Raw genomic sequence first — 20,737 nt, forward strand, 5'->3', positions numbered from 1 at the left:
CAGAAGACGAACCGACTTCCGGAAGAGCAGCGCGAAGATGGAATTTAATGAGACTTTGATATCAGTAATATAATTACCGTAAGTGTATTGCTTTGTTGCACTATTAACCAAACTTAGAGTCCTTCTTTCTGCAGAGGACTAGAAATTGTCGTTCGAAGGTATTTGATCGAGGAATAATCAAATATGTTTTAAAACCCTTATCTATCGCAAAGGGGAAGAGTGAAGAGAGCTGTTAATGTGTGATTAGATTTTTGTTACTGAAATCATGGGTCTGATCTCTAAAAGAAAAAAAACACGGCCTGTTAATTCTGCAAACGTTATTCTTAATTCCCTTTATTTGAAAAAAAGGTTGCTTCACTCACCTTCTATACATACTAAGTGCTTTTACACAATATCTGAAGAAAAGTCTAGAAACAGCTGCTATCATTCGCGCATGCACTACCTCGCACCGAACAAGCAAACAGAAACAAAGCAAAGCAAAACAAAACACAAAGCGACTCAAAGCCAGGCAAAAGAAAAATGAAAACAAAGTAAAGCAAAACAAATAACCAAGCTGTTCTCATGAGCAACCCCACTCGAACCAAACGTCCCTAAAATGAGAAAAATGCAGCAGTACCTAGCAGACTAGGTGGTCACTGTGTGGTGGTGGTGGGGGGACGTGAGGGCTGGGCAATGAGTTTACAAGCAGATGTTAAAACCCCGTTTATTCGATTCTCTTTCTGTTTTAAGTTCATCATTATACTTTCTTTTGTCCTTTCTTTTTCTTACTTGTTTCTTTGGCTGGGTGCCACTTGCCTGGTTGCTTCTCTGTCCTTCATCGTTCGCAATATCTGTTCATTAAATAATACCTCACTAAAGTCATTAAATAATATGAGAAAATACTCATACAGTTGTGCTAGCAACTGGTGAGCGGTCAGAATCTACATCAGACCGCATCAGAAATTAAGTGAATATGAAAATTCAAGTATCTTTTTTTTCAGAGACTGCATATGGCTGACTCAGGTGAGACTTCGAACAGCAAAGCGATGTGGAGTTTTGGGAAGAGTGGATCCGACACATGTACCCAAAGCTGCAGGAGAGATCGTATTTTGTGCCTGAAATACACGTCAACAAAATGAGACGAGAGAAAGTGGACGGGGAAAAATTTCAAGTAAAAGTTCTGCCTCAACCTGCGCAAGAGGGCGACATCAAGAGCGACAAAGCCATAGAATGTGTGCTTCACTCTCTGAAAGCCCTCGCAGACACAAAGGAAGCAGGAGGAGTCATGTTTGTCTTGCACGAGTTTCGAGTTTAAAAACTACTTAAACGACCAGAGATACAAGGACACAATTGATACACTGCCGCGATCTAAAGAACAGTGGTGACTTCGACTTCCTCTTCCTGCATCGTCATTATGGAATTCTTGCAGGAGAGGTTAAGGCTGTCGGAAGAAGAGGAAAACAAATCGGGTCGGTTAAAGAAAGAGTGGATAAAGCCATCAAACAGCTTAAGAAAGCAAAAAAGTGCTTGACAAAGTCTTGTCCGATCTCGAACTTGTTCCTCGAGTGAAGACGACTGTTATTCTGCCCAACACCACCAGGGAGGTGCTTCGACGCGTTCTTAGTAAGACCCCAAATTGAAAAGGTAAGGTAAGGTCGCAACGGCCATGCAGTCTGCTGTGAATGTTGTTGTTTACCTTGCACCGTTAATTTGGCAACACTACAGAGTCCGATATAAATGTCACAAATTAAGCCACTCTGGACATTTTTTTATGAATCTGGCTGGGCTGAATAGTTCTCTATTATCCAATCCTGCAACTAACACCAAAAAAGAAAACACAAGGACATATCCTTTTCTTCATTACGGTTTTTACAAGCAATTTTTTATTAATAGATACGTTTATTCCTTCAAAATATTAATTTTGTGATGCATGGTTTTACAGATCATTTATTTATTAATAACAGATAAGATGAGACACATCAGCTTTGCTAGAGCATATACGTTATACCCTAGGTTATAACGTCTATTGCTAGAGCAAATACGTGTGTGTGTGTTGTGCGTGCAGAAATTAGCAGATTGCTTAGGAGCCGAAGGTTCAGATCCGGCTGATCTTTGCCTATGCGCTGATGAGCTGTCCAGTCCCGAAAAACCGTGGGAAGTAAAGGATGTGCTCACCAGTCTCCAAAACTGGTGGCAGCAGCGAATGGCGAAGGAAGGCAACGACAGTGCCATGACAGAACAATCCTACTTGACTTTGGTGGCGAGGTGAGTGATTATCAATCCTGCACATTGTGTTTTGTTGTTGAGAGACGATGGATTAAATAGTAATCTAGTTTTTTCACTCGTTTAAAATGTAGTTTGGAAGTACTATTCCAAAAAAGGTAAACAAACTAGAAATCGGCATAACTCTTTCAACAGATAAAATTTATACCTTTTCCCTCTACTTGGTCCAGTAAACTGTTACCTCTTAGTGGATTAAATGTGTTGAGAGTTAATGCAACTAGTTCTATGTTATTCACTTGTTCTTTATATTACTTTTTTCGCAATCAGAAGAAATAAATATTGGTGGCATGCTTCAGATTTTGTGGTCCACCTTCAACTGTTGTCGTTCCTTGTCTGAACAAGCCACGTATTTCTCTCAAGACGCTGAAGGACGCCGTCGTTACAACAAGTTTGTTTTGCGATGAACTCCTTTTGTATCCAGAACAGTTGTCCATCTACAAGGATATGGCTCCACTCCTCTTCCTCACTGGACCCCCAGGGACGGGAAAGACGCTGCTTGTGCAGCTGATGGCCAGGCGATGGTTGAAGGATGGCAAGGCTGTCCACATCGTCAGCACGGGGTCCGACAGTCGCTTGATCACCAAGAAGCTCAGCTGTCTTTTGAAAGAAGACGAGGATTGCAATGTTCATACGCATTTCTTCAACTTCACCAGAAAGGTGGACCAAGAGGTAGAGGCAGCTGTGTCTGAATTGAGCAGTAGAGCTTCGGAGAGTCCAGGGAATGAACTCTTTGTCATCGCTGACGAAGCTGGTCCAACAGGGTACGTCGTATGGTATGGTATTAAGAATATGTGTTCTGTTGATCACAAGGTAAACTGTCTTTTAAAAAAGTCATATGGAACTAGTGGTTGACCATTTAGCATACTTGGGTATTGCGGAGGGTTCTTTGTCCATGGGAATTACATGCACTATCTTTGTAACGACCATAATCCACGCATTGAAAAATAATTTTACAAACAATTAATGTTTCGCACAATTAGTCATTTGTTCTACCTGAAATATTTCTATATCTTTGTCCTAGTCTTGTATTAATCTCCATGTTGGATATTTAATAAATAAGGTTTATCTTCTTTATTTTCTAGACACGTGTTCGGATCATTCTGCGAAAATCTGCACGCGAGAGTACCGAAATTGCACCTGTGGGCTGCCAACTGTTTGAAAAACATTGCGCCTACAAAGTGGTCGACCAAAGTCTTGACAAAGCTCCTACGATCTCCACCAACTGTTCAGAGAGAGATAGAAGAGGCGGAAGAGTTTAACGAGGGGGAAGTGGATAAATACGACGACCAGCATTCGTTTCCTCATCACACTGACGGAGTAAAGGTCCAGACGTTTTTTCACAGCGAAGAACATGATGAAGAATTTCTGCAAGACTGTTTACAGTGCGGGAAAATATTGGCCGAGTTTCTTACGGAAGACCTTCGAGTGGGCAAAAGTGAGTGAAACGTCTTTTACTGAACTTAAATGGCTTGATTAGTGTACATCTTTGTCCAATGCATATAAACTCTACACACTGTGTGATAAGGGTTTGTAGTGGGATGAATTATTCTCTTGTCTGCTGCTTTAAAAAAATAAAACAAACAAGGAAGGAAACAAAGAAAGAAACTTGATATATAAGTCACCCACAGATATGTGTTTATTTCTGTTCGTCCACAGACGCGCCATCGAGGAAGAAAGATCAGATGACATCGAAGTCGCGCAAAATCGAAGAGCGTCAGATTCAATACAAAGATGTCGTGGTGCTGTACGGTGACGATCCTCCTCTCGGCCTGCTGAAGGGCATGAACGACAATGGCATTCCCGTGAAGAAAATGGAATCTGAAAGTGATGAGGACGCCGTGGCCTGCCGCGCCGACAAGGACACCGACCCCGACAGCGACGTGGTGTGGGCGCTCGATGGCGATAGGACCTACAGCCTGGAGTGGCGCGTGGTCATCTGCGTGGGCGGTCACGAGGCCCGCGATGAGGATGGCCGGCCGGCTGGACTTGCCATGCACGACAGGCTCCACCGAGCTTCGCGATGTACGTCACAGCTCGCCTTCCTCGTCCCCTCACCTTAAGCCTCGTCTTGATGAACGTGGACGCCAATTTTTCTCCGTTGGTCCAGGGTCATCCACCTGCTGCTCAAGAGCTGGTGGTCTTTGCTGCCAAACTTGTCTACTTCTGTACACCAGGAAAGTATGACGACCATTCAAAACATTTCCGTGACTCTCCGGAGACTAACACGGGGCCAGTTCCCACTAGAATCTTTTGATATTTGTAAACATTGGTGTGTGGTTTTAATTAAGCTTTTTTTTTAAAAAAGTAAATAAAGACCCATTTACTTCCCATGCGTTGCTTCTTGTGAACAGCAATCGTAGTTGAGAGTAGTTTCCTAATCTTTCAGCTCTGTCATCACAGCCTCGCGAGTACCTGTAACACTGACCGGACCTACTCATGTCTGGAACCTGCAATGTACCTCCCCAGTCCTGGCAAACGAACACGAAGGAAATCCTGAATGAGAACGATCACGGACAATTGTTAAAGTCGATGAAAACGATTGTCCTTCTCTGGTAAAGCTGATACCAGCCATTAGGACTCCAGTCTTAACTTTGTTGATATATAGGGCTTGCAGGAAATTGTAAATATCGAAATAGAATATTTTAAACCAGCAACAGACGTAGGAACGTTCCCTTGTTGAGAGCTCCCGTTAAGTTGTAAACTACAGCAAACACTCTCAATCAACCACAGCCACACACTCAAACACACAGCCACACACGCACTTAAACACACAAACACACAGCCACACACTCACTCAAACACTCAGAGACGACTGAGAGTCACACTGCTACGGAAAAGAAACAAGGGTTTCTACCGTTGCTATTGTACTGGGTAGAAGGAACTTGGCATTTATATAACCACTCTTCTACTGGACAAGTGATATTTTACACAATGGACAACTCATGAGAATGGGAACTTTTATTACTAACAGCAATCACTGTTGGTACGTGTGTGCGTGCTCACCGTACCTGACCGCGAAACGGGTGAGGGAAGGATAGAGGACACGAATCATTATTTACAAGTGCAGTTCCTTTCAAAAAAATTGTCATGAGAATAGTTTAAAAGTAATCATGTTGTTTTAAAATTACTCGAAACATTTCATTAAACTAACCGCAAAGGACTATAAAAAGTAAATCAGAGAAGCAAAAGCATATAAAAACTCAAATAATACTTCACGTAAAGATAAACACAGCCACGCACTACAGAATGTGCGTAAAATAATTTGATTAAGTCCAATGAAAACATGATTAGTTATGTCTTCTAGCCAAGAAAATACTTTACCTATGGATGTAATTTGACAATCAAATTTCTTAAAGGGTTCTGGTCATAGCGAAACTAATACGAACACAAAATCTTCAGGATTTTTAAAAAAAAATAATCACAATTTCGTTTAGTATAGAAATCTGGGATTCTATTGAAAACACAAGCTTAATGAGTGATTATTGTACACGAGTTTTTTTTCAACAAGTAAATTAGTTCATTATGTTTGTTCATCAACGTGAGGTCACGCCCTCAGGAGGATTAGAAGGGAGCGCTCCCCCTGTAGGATAAACAGGGTCCGTGTAGGGAGGAGGGCCGAGTGGCTGCACGACGGGTGGCTGTACACCTTGTGGGATTCCGTATGCTCCCACCCCGTAGCCATAGTAAGCACCATGCATTCCTCCAGCTTGCCACGTCATCATGGCGTGCTCTCCTTGTGCTAGGAGCATACGTAAACGTGTGCATGAGATAAGAAAATAAGCAACAAAAGAAAATTAAAAACAAATTTTTAAAATATCAAAACCAAAGAAAAAAAATTATAGATGTGCAAAGGTTCACAATGCTTTACATAAACACATGCTCATACCATTTTAACACAACTTAACAAACAAACAAGCAAAAAAATAAGTAGAAACAAAAAGAAAACAACAACAACAACAACAACAACAACAACAACAACAACAAAATAAGAGAAAAGCTAGAAAGAAAAACGGATACACAGAAATAAAGAAAGGGTTTTAGTGTGAAGACAAGGTGTGACAAGGCGTGGTAGGATTTCTTTGACACCTCCTTTGTTACGTGTAAAAAAAAGAAAGAAGCTGAAAAAAAAAAATAATAATAATAATAATAAGAAGAAGAAGAATGAATGAGATATACAATGAAAGAGCAGGAGTGGGATTTACCTGACTGCACGTAGGCGACGTTTGTGGTGTGCAGCGGTGGCGCCGGGCTGATCACCCTCCCCGGGTAGCCACTCTGCTTCATGCAGCAGCAATAGCCACCAATGAGGAATGAAACGGCAACGATGACAGCAGTGACGATGGTAACAATGAGCCATGGGCTGTCGACAAACCCAGAATGAGCAAAGTGTTGAACCATGAGAAGATGTGTCAACGCTGACATAATATTTGGGTTCGTGGTGTCAACAACAATAGAAGTCTTAGACACCTACACTTAAAAATAGTGATAGTAAAATTTTAAGTTTCAGGGTGAATGAATTAGGTAAAACCTCGTATGACATTTAAGACTTCTTGGAGACACAATATATTCTGTATCTTTTACAAAAAGTTGTCTGTAATGACTGCAATTAAAAGGCTTTTTTTAAAAATGTTTTGTTCATCGCAAATTTTTTTTCACTCCTTGGAGACTGCAAAATTTCTATATTATGCTGTATAGGAGTCAAAAGTTAGCTTTAAAGAAAGTTCTGATTCGTTTCTGATGACGATCTTGTAAACGCTGTATAGTAAATGTTTGCTTTGTTCTCGAGGGCAACAGACAACACTGGTGTTTAGTTGACTGACGCTGTTGTTTGAACTTTGTGTCATGCGAACCTGGGATGGATTGCACTACTGTAAGGATCTCCTTTCTAAATATTTAAAAAGGTCATAAAATTTAGGAGGGAACGCCCTCCAGGATTTTTTATGTAAGAAAATAAAAATACGGATGTTGATGCCCTCCGCCCAAACACCTGACATGAGGAGGGTTTCTTAATTGTCAGTTCGATTATTTTTAGATTACACCTTATTATAAAAAAAGGAATTTAAATTTATATGAGTAATGTAAACCACTAATTTCAAGTAGTCATAAAGTGATCTCAGCTGTTTTATTTTCTTCCGACAATTTAGAAACATTGGCATCATGGCCTGCTAGACGAATCCATTGAACAATATTGTAAAGATCTTCAGTTGTCAATTTTTGTGTTTGAGTGTTGCAAGACAACCATAAATGTGGAATATATTTAATGAAATGAGATATTTTTTTCAATGATCTTCTCGATCGTTTCCTTCCCTTTTCATTATTATTTGCTTTTTAGTGATTTAGGAATTTCTCCTTGTTCTACATGTCCCCAACAGAAATGAATAAGCTTTTTCCTGTTGGGATGCTTTTTTTTTTCGAGAATGATCGTATGCTTTCATGTGCGTGTTTGCGTGTGTTTGTTGTCGTCTGCACGTCTCCCAGAGGACGACTTACGGAAATCCACAGCACACGCCGTTGCAGCAGCCGTAAGTACAGTACACGATGGAAAAATAGGAAGATGAGAAGCAGTATTCACCAGCTGTCACCTCACCTATAACACGAAACATTGAACAGAACAAGCAGCAAATAATATATAGATCTTCATCAATGTGAAGAAGAGACCTGATGGATTGCAAAAATTACATTTTTCGTGCTTGATACGACAGTACAATAACCTGACCGGCGGCTCCTGCTTCTGTTTCTTCTTCTCCTACTATCAGGACACCGATGTCTAAAATATTGTGTTTGATATGTGTTGCAAAACGTACGGGAACTCACTTGTCAATGTTCTTGACATTGTGGGACAACTGGAGATTGCTAATTGCTCTTGTAGTGTCCTTTCCCTATTAATTTATTGCCGACGCTACCACCACTACAAAACTCACACAGTTTCTACTGATAACACTTTCTTGCCATTACTGCTACTACAGTCGGACCTCGATAAGTCGAACTCAAAGGGACCCGAAAAAAATTCGACTTAAAAATAGGGAAAATAATGGAGTAAAGTTGCAGGTATTTGGCCGGGTACTAAAAATTAATTCGATATAGGGAGGTTTTCGACTTAGGGAAGGTCGACTTATCGAGGTCCGACTGTACCTGCTTCGACTACATCTGGGTGTTGATGGTGATTCTGCATCTGTCGCCGTGATGGAGTTAGTGCTACTGTTGTTGATGTGCTGATGCTGCTAAAACCCATTATAGATGATTGTTCCCATTGATCATGTAGCTCATTGTTCGACATACCCGACTATTAATATGTCCTCAAATAAAGGTCCCAGACACAAGCCCAAGGTCCAGACTTGCGGTCTAACAGACTCAACGCAGAAGCAGCAAAAGGATTATTACCAGACATAATAGCAGACATATTAATTAACAATTTGAACTATAATCATACTTCCAGCAGAGCACAGCAAAACATTTTGAGAGGAGCTACCATGGTATACGAACACCATCGCACCTATATAAGAGAAAAGGCGCGTGGACAAGAGAAGAGAGAACACAGGCGCTAATTACACCCTGACAGAAACACACACACACAGAAGTAGAATTTTGCACCGCCAAAACACAATAACAAAACGCTTACCGACGAAAACTGCGGCCAGGATCGCCACCACACACTCCAAACTAGCCATTTTGTCAAGGCGGAATTCACAGACTAATGGCAGGTGAAAAGGTTACGCATATCCGGGTAGACTTCAAAATAATAATAAAAAGGGTCGCCAACCAGCCCATCGACGACAGTTCAGCTCATGGTGTTAAACGATGTGGCACATGCCTGTAAAACCTGACTGGGCATTCGTGCCAGGTTCGTGGAAGTGTCACAGGCGGGAAGAGTTCACAGTTTTATGTAAATCCCTGTCAAGAAGATTCTGTTGCAACGACTATAATAGTTTATGACCTGTCAAAAACTGTTTCGGGCGTCACTTCATAAACAGAATAACTTGAAATGTCACTTATAGTGTGATGGATGATGTCGGTTGTTTTGAGGAGTGGGGTGGGGCACTCATGCCTCCTATTTCATCGATAGGTTACATGGAGCTGGGCAAAATAATCAAATAATCCATTTTATCAGATTCAAAACGTTTCATCAGGCAGGGCAAGGGACCGAATCTTGCTTTGTACACTGTATGTACATGTGTACTCTCCACCCAGGCACCATCAAAAGCAAATTAGCTATCAGCAGCCTAAGTTTAAAATGTTAGGTCAACTTTGAAAATGCTTGTTCATTTGCTTATGCATGCAGCGTTTTTTATATATATATATAAAACGCTCTTTTTTTTTTTGATAGCAAACATCATTTTCCTGTCTTTTCGGTCTCCTACCTAAAGAATTAACTTCCCAAACTCATTACTATTGATAGCTATACCTGCATAAAAAACAAGTGCACTCTTAATACCAAAGGATAAAGCACACAACATATTTGTATCTCCTTTCCAAAAAAATATGGTCACCAAAGGATCATTTAACACTATTTAAATTTATGTATTGTGAAGAACATAAAAAATGCTAATGTTACTCAGCCCACAACACAAGCTTGTGTACACACACACACTTTCTCTCTTACACACACATATATTCTCTCTATTAAAAAGAAATCTCTTTTTATGGACACTTTTTATGAATATTAAAACTGTCTACTCCTCTTTCATATTGACAGGCAATAAACTTTATGGTCCAGGATAACAATGTCATTAACGCCTTGCACACAATCTGAAATTTCTTGAAGAAACTACTTTTGACTGCACAGCAGCTGCAGAACACATAAACCCACTTGATCACCACTTAAAGACACTTGCACTCGCCCCTTTAAAAAATCTGCATCCATTACAATTAAAGTTAAATCGCAGTCCATGCATTCTTTTTCTATTCTTGCTCACAACCTATTCAGTCCTCTACAAAAGTGCATTTTGTCCCCTTACAGAGAAGTACAGTTTAGTGTGTTAGCATTAAATACAATCAGCAGTTTCTGAAAAAAGATGCTACCAGAAAATTTGCATTCATCTAACTGAAAATTCAGCTTTGACATAAGTCAGTTTGGTAGTTGTGTAATGTAAACATCTATAAAATAAACATTTTTCAGTTATTATAAGGACCACCACCTGGAAAAGCCCATAGTACTTAAAGTGTTAAGAGTTGACAAGAAATCAAAACCTCAAACAAGGTGTTCTGTGACTGTCAACACTTGTAACCTTTAAATAGATAATATTTATACTACTTTAAGTACCTGAAACCTCATTAAAAACGTGTACACTAAATTCCAAAAAGGAAGAGAATAAAAAGGAGACTGTAGCATCAGTATATTCAAAAATTACAAGAAAAAGGCAGACCCCATGGTGTATGGGTTCATGCTATAGTTGTCGAAAGTATTAATATCTTGGTATAAACAAAACTGACTCTGCCCCTCTCTTAAAATTTGAAGTCACACAGTTTTCCTTTAATTCACTGCATTCCCAGACATAGCAAGGGAAGTGATATTTTTATGTAAACAATACAAAATTTACATCAATTTCTAAAGTCTATAAAAGTGCAATATTTTTTTTTCAAATCATTAAGTTGTGCCAGAACAAAATGTCTAAAATCTGAGCGAAAACCTCTGAATGTGAGACACAAGCTACAGACATCACAGTGCGAGGAAAGAGGTAAACATCACAAATCTCTCTGGCTATGGCTAATTGACATAGCTAGATCTTGGCTCTCACTGTGACAGCATAAGCATTGCAGTGTACTTGATCGTAAGATTCTTTATTTCTTTTTGTGTTTGGTTCATTCATTTGAAAGAAATCTTACACCTGGGTGGATCTTTAAGCTTCTGTACTCCAAGGGGTAGGGGTAGCACCTCCCCTAATCATGCAACACTCTATACCTCTAGGACCCATGCAGATACAATCTCATGGCAAGGTACCTGTGCTATGGATGCATCTGTAACTATGGAGCAGATGCCAACATAACAATTTAGCTACCCGAAAGTCAGTTAGTGGTCAATGATAGTGCTGTAAAGTTATTGTTCAGATTTTAAGACCCCCCAGCCTTTATTTTTAGTCTTTTACACGATGAACATGAATTTTAGTGCACTGAAAACATAAAAAGGTGAACCCCAGCTCAATTTTTTTTCCAGAGCCATAATCCAAAGTGTTTATTTAACAAAGTAATTCTTGCAAACATTCATCATCATGATCATCATCATTTATGCAACTGGTGAAAGAATTTAATATGACATGGAATATACTTATGACTAGAGAAATGAATATATTATCTGATTTTTATTAACTAGTAGTCATTCCCATTATTTACTCAAATTGTTTTCTTTGCTATATGCACATTTGTGCATATGCACACAAACATACAGCCATACAAAATACCACTTCACAAGATCCAATTACCACTCATGAATGAAATATGTTGTTATGTAGCTTTTTGGGTTGAAACAAAAATTGGATAAATATTTTGTGCAATGACAGGTCCACTTATTACTATATGTTCAAGATAACCATAGATCTAACTGAAAAATATATAAAATGTTCCGGCTTAAATTTAATCAAGGATCAGAATAACTTCTTCACAAAAAATAAAATTAAAACAAAACCCAAAACAAATAACAATAAAAAAAATGCAATCCTGTAGCAACTGATTACAAAGCCCAAAGAATAAATTTTTAATCAGAATGCAGCTCAGATATAAAGGTGAATAATAACTGTACATATATCTCAGCATTTGACTTAATACTATTTTATTAATATACCATGTTCTACACAAATAAAATCAGCATTTGCTATGTGTCATTAAATATATATCTTACTTGATCAGTGACTATAGTCTCTTCAGTTTGTTGCATAGAAATGAAGCACTGCAAAAACAAAGTGCTGCATAAAAGTATTAATACCATCCTAATCATGTGCAGAGCCCAAATAATAATACTTACGACATGTGTTAGACAGGCAGGGTCTTGTAACTCAAGAAAACTTACAAATGATTATGCAGCTGTTCTCAACAAATTCCATGTGATTAAAAAACAAAACCAACCCCAAAGAGGAATATCCAATCAGGCATATAAATAACACCCTTCAAGTGAGAGGCCTACCATATTAACATTAATGCAGGTGTCTATATTTGTCTCCAAAGAACTGTTACTACTGAAAATTTATTTGGAATCTGTAGCAACAGCAAAACGCCTGAAACTTCTAAACTTTATTTTCAAAACTGGCACTATGCATTTACCCCACACGATAAAATACATTTTCCTTTTATAGGGTGCATCTGGATTCAGCTTGATTTCAGCATTCATTTTTTTTCATAATGCATTAAATTAATATGGCATTATTTTTCTGCAAGTAGTCAAACATTACACACCATGGAAGAACTGCTCTAAAGCACCAGCATGGTTAATGACTAAGCTAGTGGGTTGACAGAGCTGAGCAAACAATCTTTTATACTTTTTTTCTCTGAAGGATTTTTGAGGAGCATAATCTAATAGGAATGGCACCTTAAGAAGGATCTCAGATAAATTAACTCAATAGAGAAAAGAGATGTACAATGGTAAGATTCTTGAACAGAATCTGGCTATTTCTCAGGGATTGTAAAACTAACCTGATGATCTTACTGCTAGAATTCAGCTATTTTTCAGTGATTGTTTTTGAGACCAGCATCCATTATTATTATGTTTTATGTGTTTTTCTTTTTAGTAAAGAGCTTTAAGGCCACCTTTGATGGTGGGGAAAAGTGCTATATAAATAAACATATTATTATTCAAGCAAACAAACAAGCAAAAATTCAAATGCTTATAATATGGATGTGATTATTTTCAAAATCTGTACTATTAGCTAATAAAATTTATTCGATGGCATATAGCTTTTATTTTCCATGACATAAAAATACAATCAATTGAAATGAAGGCAACAGAACTGACAGAAACATAAAAAACTACTTCAAACATGGATGGAAAATCATCCATAATTAAACATTATTAAGTCTATTTGTTTATACAATAAAACATATTTCACATTCTCCAGTTCACAAATTTATGCCAGAAAGATTAAGTATAACATGGATCTCTCTTGCAAGGAGGACTACTTTGTCCAGGTTTTCCTTAATAAAATTCATAATATTTTACTAAAACAACACTATAGCTATCAGAAAGTTGGAGAATTAAGAATGAACAGTCTGTCTTCTTCTCGTTTGATCCATCTTAGAAGCTTGTTCACAGCATGAATAGCTCCAGTCTTGGTCACTAGAGGCCCAAACACAGCATACAGCTCAAAGCCTTGTGTTACCTGTACAAATCAAAAATTTGTTTTAACTATAAAATTCATGCACAACAATTTTATTTTTAAATGAAACCTTTCTTTTCACGCTTTAATTTTTATAAGGAAAAAATTGAAAACTCGTATGAAAGAAGACATGGTTGGATTGTGCATAGGCAATTGCATGTATTCTTATATGTGCATGCTCTTGCATGAGCGTGTGTGCATACATGCATGTGTGCGTTCCTCTGTGTGAGTTAGTCTCTGTGTGTGTGTGGTTGTGTGCATATGTGTTCCTGTTTAATTTAGCTGAAAACAAAAATGTGTCCTGTGCAGCAAATAAGGACAGGAATTAGTAAAAAGTTGATTTTGCACATCATGGTTTCCCTTTTTGCATCCTACCCTGATTACAAAACTTTTCATGCGTGCAGACATTTTTAATTTTACCATCTATGATGAGTGACATTTAAAGAATTTCTGCTTGCACTACAATTTCTAGGCAAAAAATGTCCCTTTTATCCAAATACAAACTTCATTTATCTCCTTCTCCTCACTTACCCAGCCAAGAAGAGTTTCATACTGCCCAACATGAAAAAGGATTTTCAGCGGCCGCCCTGAAGTATGAATTCTATGGTGCAGATACTGATACATGCCAAAGAGTCGTTCGTCTTCCCCTGGAAGACAGTATGGAGCTTCCAGCTCAGGACTGGTGTACTGAGCTGTGCTGCGTGCTTTGTACAGAAAGTGCCGAAGATCGGTGATACCACATTGCTGTGTGCTGTAGCTTTTTCTCCTTAGGGAGCTGTCGATGGCCTCAAGGGCATTGTATCGTGTTAGCCGCTAAACATGAATAACAGAAGAAAACAAATGAAACTACCTATTACTTTACAACTCTGATGGATAATAAACTGCTCTTGCAATTTTATACCCATGTTTTTAAAAAAAAACAAAAAAAAAAAACCAGTAATGAATCCATTATTTTTACTTTACTTAACCAGATAAAACCATCAATAACAATAGCAGTAAAGGTATGAAGTTAAATACAAATTAAAACTGGAAAAATGCACTAACTTGAGAAACACTTCTATTTTAATCTGAATGCAATGAAAGAAAAGCGTACTATTGGAAATTTAAAAAAGAGGGGACAAAAAAAAAAAACAAAAAACCTGTGAGCAAGAAAATTAATATTCCTGAAATGCTTAAAAGATTTGCATCACTTGCAAGATATAGCTGCACAATTTTTAGGATGTCAGCAAAACTCACTGTTTTGATCTTGTCTTTGCACTCAGATAATGTAAAGAAGGAGTCACGGTCCACTGACAAAAGAAGCAAACACACTTGACAGTCACTGTCCAGATAAGACACGTGTGCTTGCAAGTAGCCGCTGAAGCACAATGGCAGAAAAGGTTACAAAAGCATGAACGCATGAATACACTGTCATATTTTTCTGTTACAAATGAATGAGTTGGAGTGTTTCAAATATGCTGGGCTGTTACAAGGAAGGCTGACATTATAGGCATTAGATTACTGCTAAGTCATTTGTCTATATCGAATCGCTCCTCTACATTAAAACACTACAGAACTTGATCATATGGGCCCTGCATGCAGCTTTCAGCATCATGTGAGCTATAGTTGCGCTAATGCTAAAGTGGTCAAAATTGTACAGTAAATTGCAAGCATCCAGTGAGTTAACCTAACTAGGATTTGCAAGAAAAGCAAGAAAAAACAACATAAAATAAAGTAACAGTTACAGATAAAGCATAAAATTATTTTTGATGAAAAAAGAAAATGCATTGTAGCATTACCTGGCATCAAACTTTGGAAGACAAATTGGAGTCCAGGACTCAGCCTCTTTAAATGACTCGGAGGCGTTGACAAGGTTGATAATGAGGTGGAGGTCCATGGAATGGAGATAATATTTCTTCATACGTACAAGTGTCACCAACTGATTTTTAGCAATTATAAGAGCAAACACCAAATCCTGACAAACAAAATTAAAAGCCAAAAAAGTGTCAAGCACAACAGGGAAGACATTAAGCATACAGAAACACAAAAACGAAGCTAATCTGAAAATTATTGGACCACTCTATACTACTTTATCTGATACACTTAGTTTGCTCTGATACTTTTTGAATTTTATCCTATCAACACTGATACCATCATTATGTAGTCATTATCATGCTTCCCATTATAAAGGTCCATTTCTTCTGATTCAAACTTACTATGAAAATTATTAAAATGCTTTATAAGTATTAAGATAATGAACACATTTATACATATTTTAGCTGTCTAGCATGAATCAGGTTATATGTCTACATGTGTCTTCACAAAAAAATAGGTACTGTGAAAGGCACATTGAAAAATGAAGACTTATTTATATGAATGTATTTGTTGATACCCCCTGTGTATATCATACAAGTAATAGAAAGACATGGAAAGAACGGAATTTTCTCAAAATAACAATTTAGGACATTTACAGACATCTTTTAAAAAGAACACTCTTATCTTAGCTATCTTATTTTGCTGGTCTGAAGATATTAATTCCTCCTAAGCGATCAACAAGCCAGAAGACAAAGTGGAACACAGGGTTAATCCCCTGAGCAATCATTTCTAGAAAGGAGGCATTGCATATTATATTTCTTTTGATGCATAAACTAAGCTTTTTTTATGCCAAGGGGACAGTCAGTTTGCATCTCTTTTTATGCTGTTAAATAGGACAATTTTTTCATGCTAAGCATTTTGATTTTTTTCTCTAATTCTTCAAACTTTTGTGTACATTAAAAATTTTTTAAAGATATTTAATTCAGCTTAAAACCCAACCATCAAAATGCAACAGTAAAGCCTGGTGGCAAACAGCACAGATAGGCCATGCTAGATACTAAAAGATTTCATCAAATTTGGGGATTGGTATTTTATGTCGAGCTAGTAACTAAGGCTATATCACAGCAAAGCAGCCAGCCCTGTAAACAGATGCCATATGCAGAACATAGACAGCATGCCCAAGATGAGATCTGAACCCAGGCCAGCCAATTCTCACTGAACTGGTGACAGGTGCTAATGGTTGTGCCACCGGACGACCCTCATCAAATTTGAAGACTATACAAGAAATCATGAAAAGAACAGTGACTCACCTTAACTTTGGCATTTTGCACAATGGTCTGGGCAATAATATCCCTGACCTGGTTGTCAAGGGGCAGACACCGGACGGCTGACAACAAAAGACCAGGTTCTGAGTCCATAAGGTTCAGAAGGTTATCAAAAAATTTTTCGGCACCAGTAAGCAGGCGTCGCAAGTCATAGTTTCTTCTCTGCTTGAAGATTTTTGATAACTGACTGTGAGTCAGAACACTTATAACCTGTAATAAGGATTTTAAGGCTGTTACTTCAGAAGGATTCTCTGTAGCCAGATAGTTGAATCATCTTACATGCTTCCAGAACAAAGACAGTACAAGAAGTATGGGCTCTACCTTTCCCATGGTGCATTCTAGAAATGGTGAACCACTTACAGTTCTATAACTATAGCCTCTATAGCTGCTAGGATCCTTACAAATGATTACCTTACAAAGACTTTACAGATGATTTAACAATATATAATCATTAAAATTACTATAATTAACACTTACAGTATCACACACTCCTACTAGTAGTAGACTTTACCCAACTGTCTATACTAGATAATTACTATATGGCTCCTAAATTATAAAACAGATGTAGAATAAACCTTAAATTTAAACATATTCAGAAAACTTTTACTATTATATTAATTAAGCCCTAAAGTATTCTAATTTTCCAATCCTTTTCAAAATATATACAGATGTACTGATTGTTTTGTGTGTGTGAATACTGATATATAATGTATGCAAACATTGTATGTACTGTATGATGTATAAAGACCTGCTTCCTATTTTGCCCTGGTATTCCTACCTGATTGTAAACATACATAAGCTGAAGTAGCATCTGCTGAGTTGAATCCGTTCCTCTTGTGACACCCACAAGAATCAAATGGTCGCGGACCAAAAACACAAATTTATGCTTTCCTGCTACAATGCTTCTCAGGCTGTCTTTAGAGTCTTGCACAAAAGATACCAATGCCTGCATCACTCCCATAATAGTCACAAGCTTGTCCTCATGTCCATGCCTGATGGTCAGAATAATAAAAAAAAAAAAAAAATAGCATAATGCTCCCTTGGAGAAACTTATCAGACAGTTGATGTGCTCAGCATTGACAGAAAAAGTCACAGATGGATGTCACATGCCTGCTCAGGCGTGAGATAGTATATCTCTCAACGCCCACATAGCAGAATCAAGGAACTGATTTATCAAGGAAAACAAAAGCCATTAGATAATTTACACTAATTTATGCTCTTTTGATCTAGTATATTACTTGTTTTTTAACAAGAAATAGAGAGCATTTCTGTCCAACATGAAAACACTTTTTTCCATAAAAATAAACTAGGTTGGGGAAAGGTTGATTTCATAGTGGGAAGCTTCAAATTTATATCTACATATATATAAAGAATTAGTCACCAAAGCCAGACATTAGTTATGTTAAACAGCTAGTATTGCTCAGCAATACTCATATCAACTGACTGGTTTCCCTTATAGATTTAATGATAGGTTGAAAGACAATATCACCTCCAACCCCCTTCAAAATTTTAAACTGAACCTTAATGCTGCATTATTCATTAGCAAAGTATAACGATGAGTCTTAAAAAACTATATATATATAGATGAAAATCAAGCAATAGAATATAACAATCAAGCAATGTAAAAATTCCAATACCTTGAATAAACTGGTTTTCCAGATTCACTGAGAATGAAAACATGTTTTTTTTGGTTTTTCCAATTTGGACTGTTCACATCCTCTTCATCTTCTACTTCAGCATCTAAGCATTCTTCTTGCTCACCAACTGATATAGAGTTACTGTTTACCTGAGTCTGAAAAAAAAAAAAAAAAAGACGATTATGAGGTAAGCTCTTAGTAGAAACTTTGGACAACTCATTCTGTCTCAAAGCATATGACAGATATTTATGTATTTACATTCTAAATGTAATGTTTCATGTTTGACTGGTGGTATTACATTATCATGCTCATATCTGTGGAAAGACTTGCCAACTGGTACATCTCTCAATCTCTACAAATCAAAGGCTAAACTGTAAATATCTTTATGTAACTGTAGATGTGACACAGTGTTTAGTGCTGACAGCTTTTGTTCAATTCAAGTTTTCAAGTAGTTTATTCAAGGGGCCATTGCCCTTTTTGAAGGGGAGCAACAACAAAATAATACAATATTACATGCATCAATACATGGTTATAGGAGTAGAATTACGAAAAAACATGCATTCATAATTGCTTATTTGTCTTCTTTGTAGATTTTCTAAACTGGAAAGCATGGAAGAGATACAATGCCAGATTTTTAATAACTTTTTCATTTGATGAGGCTAGTAGAAAACTCATTTTAAATTTATTTGGGCTAGTAAACCATTTTTTTTTTAATGTATCTTATTCTAAAATGGTGTAGGGCTTTGCAACATAAAACAAAATGAACTTCATCTTCCTCATTTAATTTACATAATGGACATAAAAGGTCAAGTGTAGTATATCTTCTGTATCTAAAATAATGAACTGCAATGTTAGATACACCTATCCGAAATTTAGCAAGAATTGTCAACAGGTAGTAATATAGGTCTATTTGTAAATATTTTTTGACAGCTCCTGAAATCCCATAAGTAGAATAAAAGGAAAATCTCTCACTACTATTGATGTGGTCTTCCCACTCTTGTCATCTACACAAAACTTGTAGTTCTTCAAATTTGCTTATAAACATTCTTTCACATTTTACCCCTTGATTTAACCACACAAAACCAAACCCCAATGAAAATAATTTTCTTTTAATATTAGATACCCAGATTGATTTACCTTTTATATCTAAATCAAATAACATTCTGTAGATTTTGCGGGGCAGTCTATCATCATTCATTCTAACTAGTTTCAACCAATATTGAACATATTTATTAACTGAGTTTACTGTAATTGGGTGTCTATGTAGTTGCCATACATTAAATCATTTGGAGTTCGGCCATCTAGCCCTAGGAAGAGTTTTAAGGCAAAAAGGTGGACTTCTTCACAATAATGAGATGCCTTGTCTAATCCCCATAGTTCTGCACCATATTGTAATATAGGTTGAACTTGGGCATCAAAAAGTTTCAAAAATACATCTACACTTGTGTTATTATGCAATCTAACAGTTTTCATTATTAAAAGTAAGCCCTTTTTTCCTGTTTGCCAAGTCCTGACGTGCAACTGAGAAGCTAAGCTTAGAAGAGAACAGCAATCCAAGATACTTGCATACATTGACAACAGGCATTACAATATTGTTATAAGTCCAACCTTCTCTTGCTCCTTGAAACCCACCTTTGCGAAAGACTACAATATTACTTTTATCTAGATTTACATTTAAGTCCAGGGTAGACGCAGCTATACTTAAGTTATTCAACTGGTTTTGCAACCCAATCACTGTTTCGGCTATCAAGACAACGTCATCTGACAGCTTTTGTTCTGAGCTTGAGTGATGGTTAGAGCAGGTTTTGTATTATTTACCAAATCGCTATCTGTTAGCAAATATTTCACGTGTGTTAAAGTTAAAGACTTTCTGCTCACTTATCAAATAGGAGCAAATAACACAAAAACGGTCACACAATACTGCTCCCTTTTATTAATGCGGCAGTTTTACCCAGCTTAGTAATTTAGGTAGGAACTCAAATGAATAGCAGTGCTGATCCACACCTATACATGTTAGCATATTGTCATCTCAATCCTTGCTAGCAAAAAGCTGTAAAAATCTACCACATGCAGCTCTGAATACCTCTGCACTGTCTTCGAGTGATTCTTCACCAGCTGAAATATCTGGAGTGTCTTGATCAACAGTGTTTGGTGTTTCACTACGTGAGTCATACGAAGTTTGACGAACGATGCTATGAATAGTTCCTTTATGTAGTGTCTGATGATCTGCTTCTGTCAAATCATCGTAAATCAATTCTTCTATAGAATCACTGGGGAAGAAAGGTGCATCGTCGCTCTTTCCAGGTGCTTCTGCTTCATTAAAATCTCCTTGGTCTGAGTCTGTTGTTGCCACTACCTGCTCCGCCTCTCCAAGCGCAGCCATATTTGAGGCGATAGACTCAAATGAGGTTTCCTTCGA

At 37.4% G+C, this 20,737-nt stretch overlaps 3 protein-coding genes across 5 annotated transcripts; 1 reads left to right on the plus strand and 2 right to left on the minus strand.

Moving 5' to 3' along the window:
• The first annotated feature begins 2,001 nt into the window (after nucleotides 1-2,001).
• LOC112572025 lies at nucleotides 2,002-4,590 on the plus strand. 3 transcript variants are annotated; one of them, XM_025251524.1, is made up of 4 exons: nucleotides 2,002-2,244; nucleotides 2,559-3,023; nucleotides 3,345-3,697; nucleotides 3,919-4,590. In XM_025251524.1, exons 1-4 carry the CDS (start codon nucleotides 2,183-2,185, stop codon nucleotides 4,320-4,322), a joined length of 1,284 nt encoding a protein of 427 aa, XP_025107309.1. In that variant the 5' UTR covers nucleotides 2,002-2,182; the 3' UTR covers nucleotides 4,323-4,590. The 3 variants fall into 3 exon arrangements, with proteins under 3 accessions (XP_025107309.1, XP_025107311.1, XP_025107310.1); XM_025251526.1 differs by having other exon boundaries at nucleotides 2,684-3,023; XM_025251525.1 differs by having other exon boundaries at nucleotides 2,004-2,244; nucleotides 2,530-3,023.
• A 136-nt stretch (nucleotides 4,591-4,726) lies between these two features.
• Nucleotides 4,727-9,471, minus strand: LOC112572026. The gene is made up of 4 exons (XM_025251527.1): nucleotides 8,882-9,471; nucleotides 7,753-7,849; nucleotides 6,465-6,622; nucleotides 4,727-6,001 (listed from the first exon to the last, which is right to left on the minus strand). The coding sequence occupies exons 1-4, from the start codon at nucleotides 8,928-8,930 to the stop codon at nucleotides 5,796-5,798; spliced, it is 510 nt and encodes a 169-aa protein (XP_025107312.1). The 5' UTR covers nucleotides 8,931-9,471; the 3' UTR covers nucleotides 4,727-5,795.
• A 1,658-nt stretch (nucleotides 9,472-11,129) lies between these two features.
• LOC112572024 (protein SAND-like) lies at nucleotides 11,130-20,716 on the minus strand. Its single transcript, XM_025251523.1, has 8 exons — nucleotides 20,402-20,716; nucleotides 18,319-18,473; nucleotides 17,460-17,673; nucleotides 16,667-16,891; nucleotides 15,341-15,516; nucleotides 14,799-14,919; nucleotides 14,094-14,375; nucleotides 11,130-13,565 (listed from the first exon to the last, which is right to left on the minus strand). Exons 1-8 carry the CDS (start codon nucleotides 20,699-20,701, stop codon nucleotides 13,425-13,427), a joined length of 1,614 nt encoding a protein of 537 aa, XP_025107308.1. The 5' UTR covers nucleotides 20,702-20,716; the 3' UTR covers nucleotides 11,130-13,424.
• Between the last annotated feature and the right edge of the window lie 21 nt (nucleotides 20,717-20,737).

Source organism: Pomacea canaliculata, linkage group LG9 (assembly GCF_003073045.1).
Source record: "Pomacea canaliculata isolate SZHN2017 linkage group LG9, ASM307304v1, whole genome shotgun sequence".
NCBI lineage: Eukaryota > Metazoa > Mollusca > Gastropoda > Architaenioglossa > Ampullariidae > Pomacea > Pomacea canaliculata.

Bases quoted from the DNA above. Each gene is read 5' to 3' on its own strand.
- LOC112572025 (XM_025251524.1), top strand. From the start codon at position 2,183: ATGGCGAAGGAAGGCAACGACAGTGCCATGACAGAACAATCCTACTTG. The intron at 2,245-2,558 runs GTGAGTGATTAT...GGCATGCTTCAG, and splicing joins TACTTGACTTTGGTGGCGAG to ATTTTGTGGTCCACCTTCAA. The intron at 3,698-3,918 runs GTGAGTGAAACG...GTTCGTCCACAG, and splicing joins AGACCTTCGAGTGGGCAAAA to ACGCGCCATCGAGGAAGAAA.
- LOC112572026 (XM_025251527.1), bottom strand. From the start codon at position 8,930: ATGGCTAGTTTGGAGTGTGTGGTGGCGATCCTGGCCGCAGTTTTCGTC. The intron at 7,850-8,881 runs GTAAGCGTTTTG...TTCGTGTTATAG, and splicing joins CCTGGCCGCAGTTTTCGTCG to GTGAGGTGACAGCTGGTGAA. The intron at 6,623-7,752 runs GTAAGTCGTCCT...GTTTGTCGACAG, and splicing joins GGCGTGTGCTGTGGATTTCC to CCCATGGCTCATTGTTACCA.
- LOC112572024 (XM_025251523.1), bottom strand. From the start codon at position 20,701: ATGGCTGCGCTTGGAGAGGCGGAGCAGGTAGTGGCAACAACAGACTCA. The intron at 15,517-16,666 runs GTGAGTCACTGT...TTTGTTTGTCAG, and splicing joins TGCAAAATGCCAAAGTTAAG to GATTTGGTGTTTGCTCTTAT. The intron at 14,376-14,798 runs GTGAGTTTTGCT...ATTCATGTTTAG, and splicing joins GCAAAGACAAGATCAAAACA to CGGCTAACACGATACAATGC.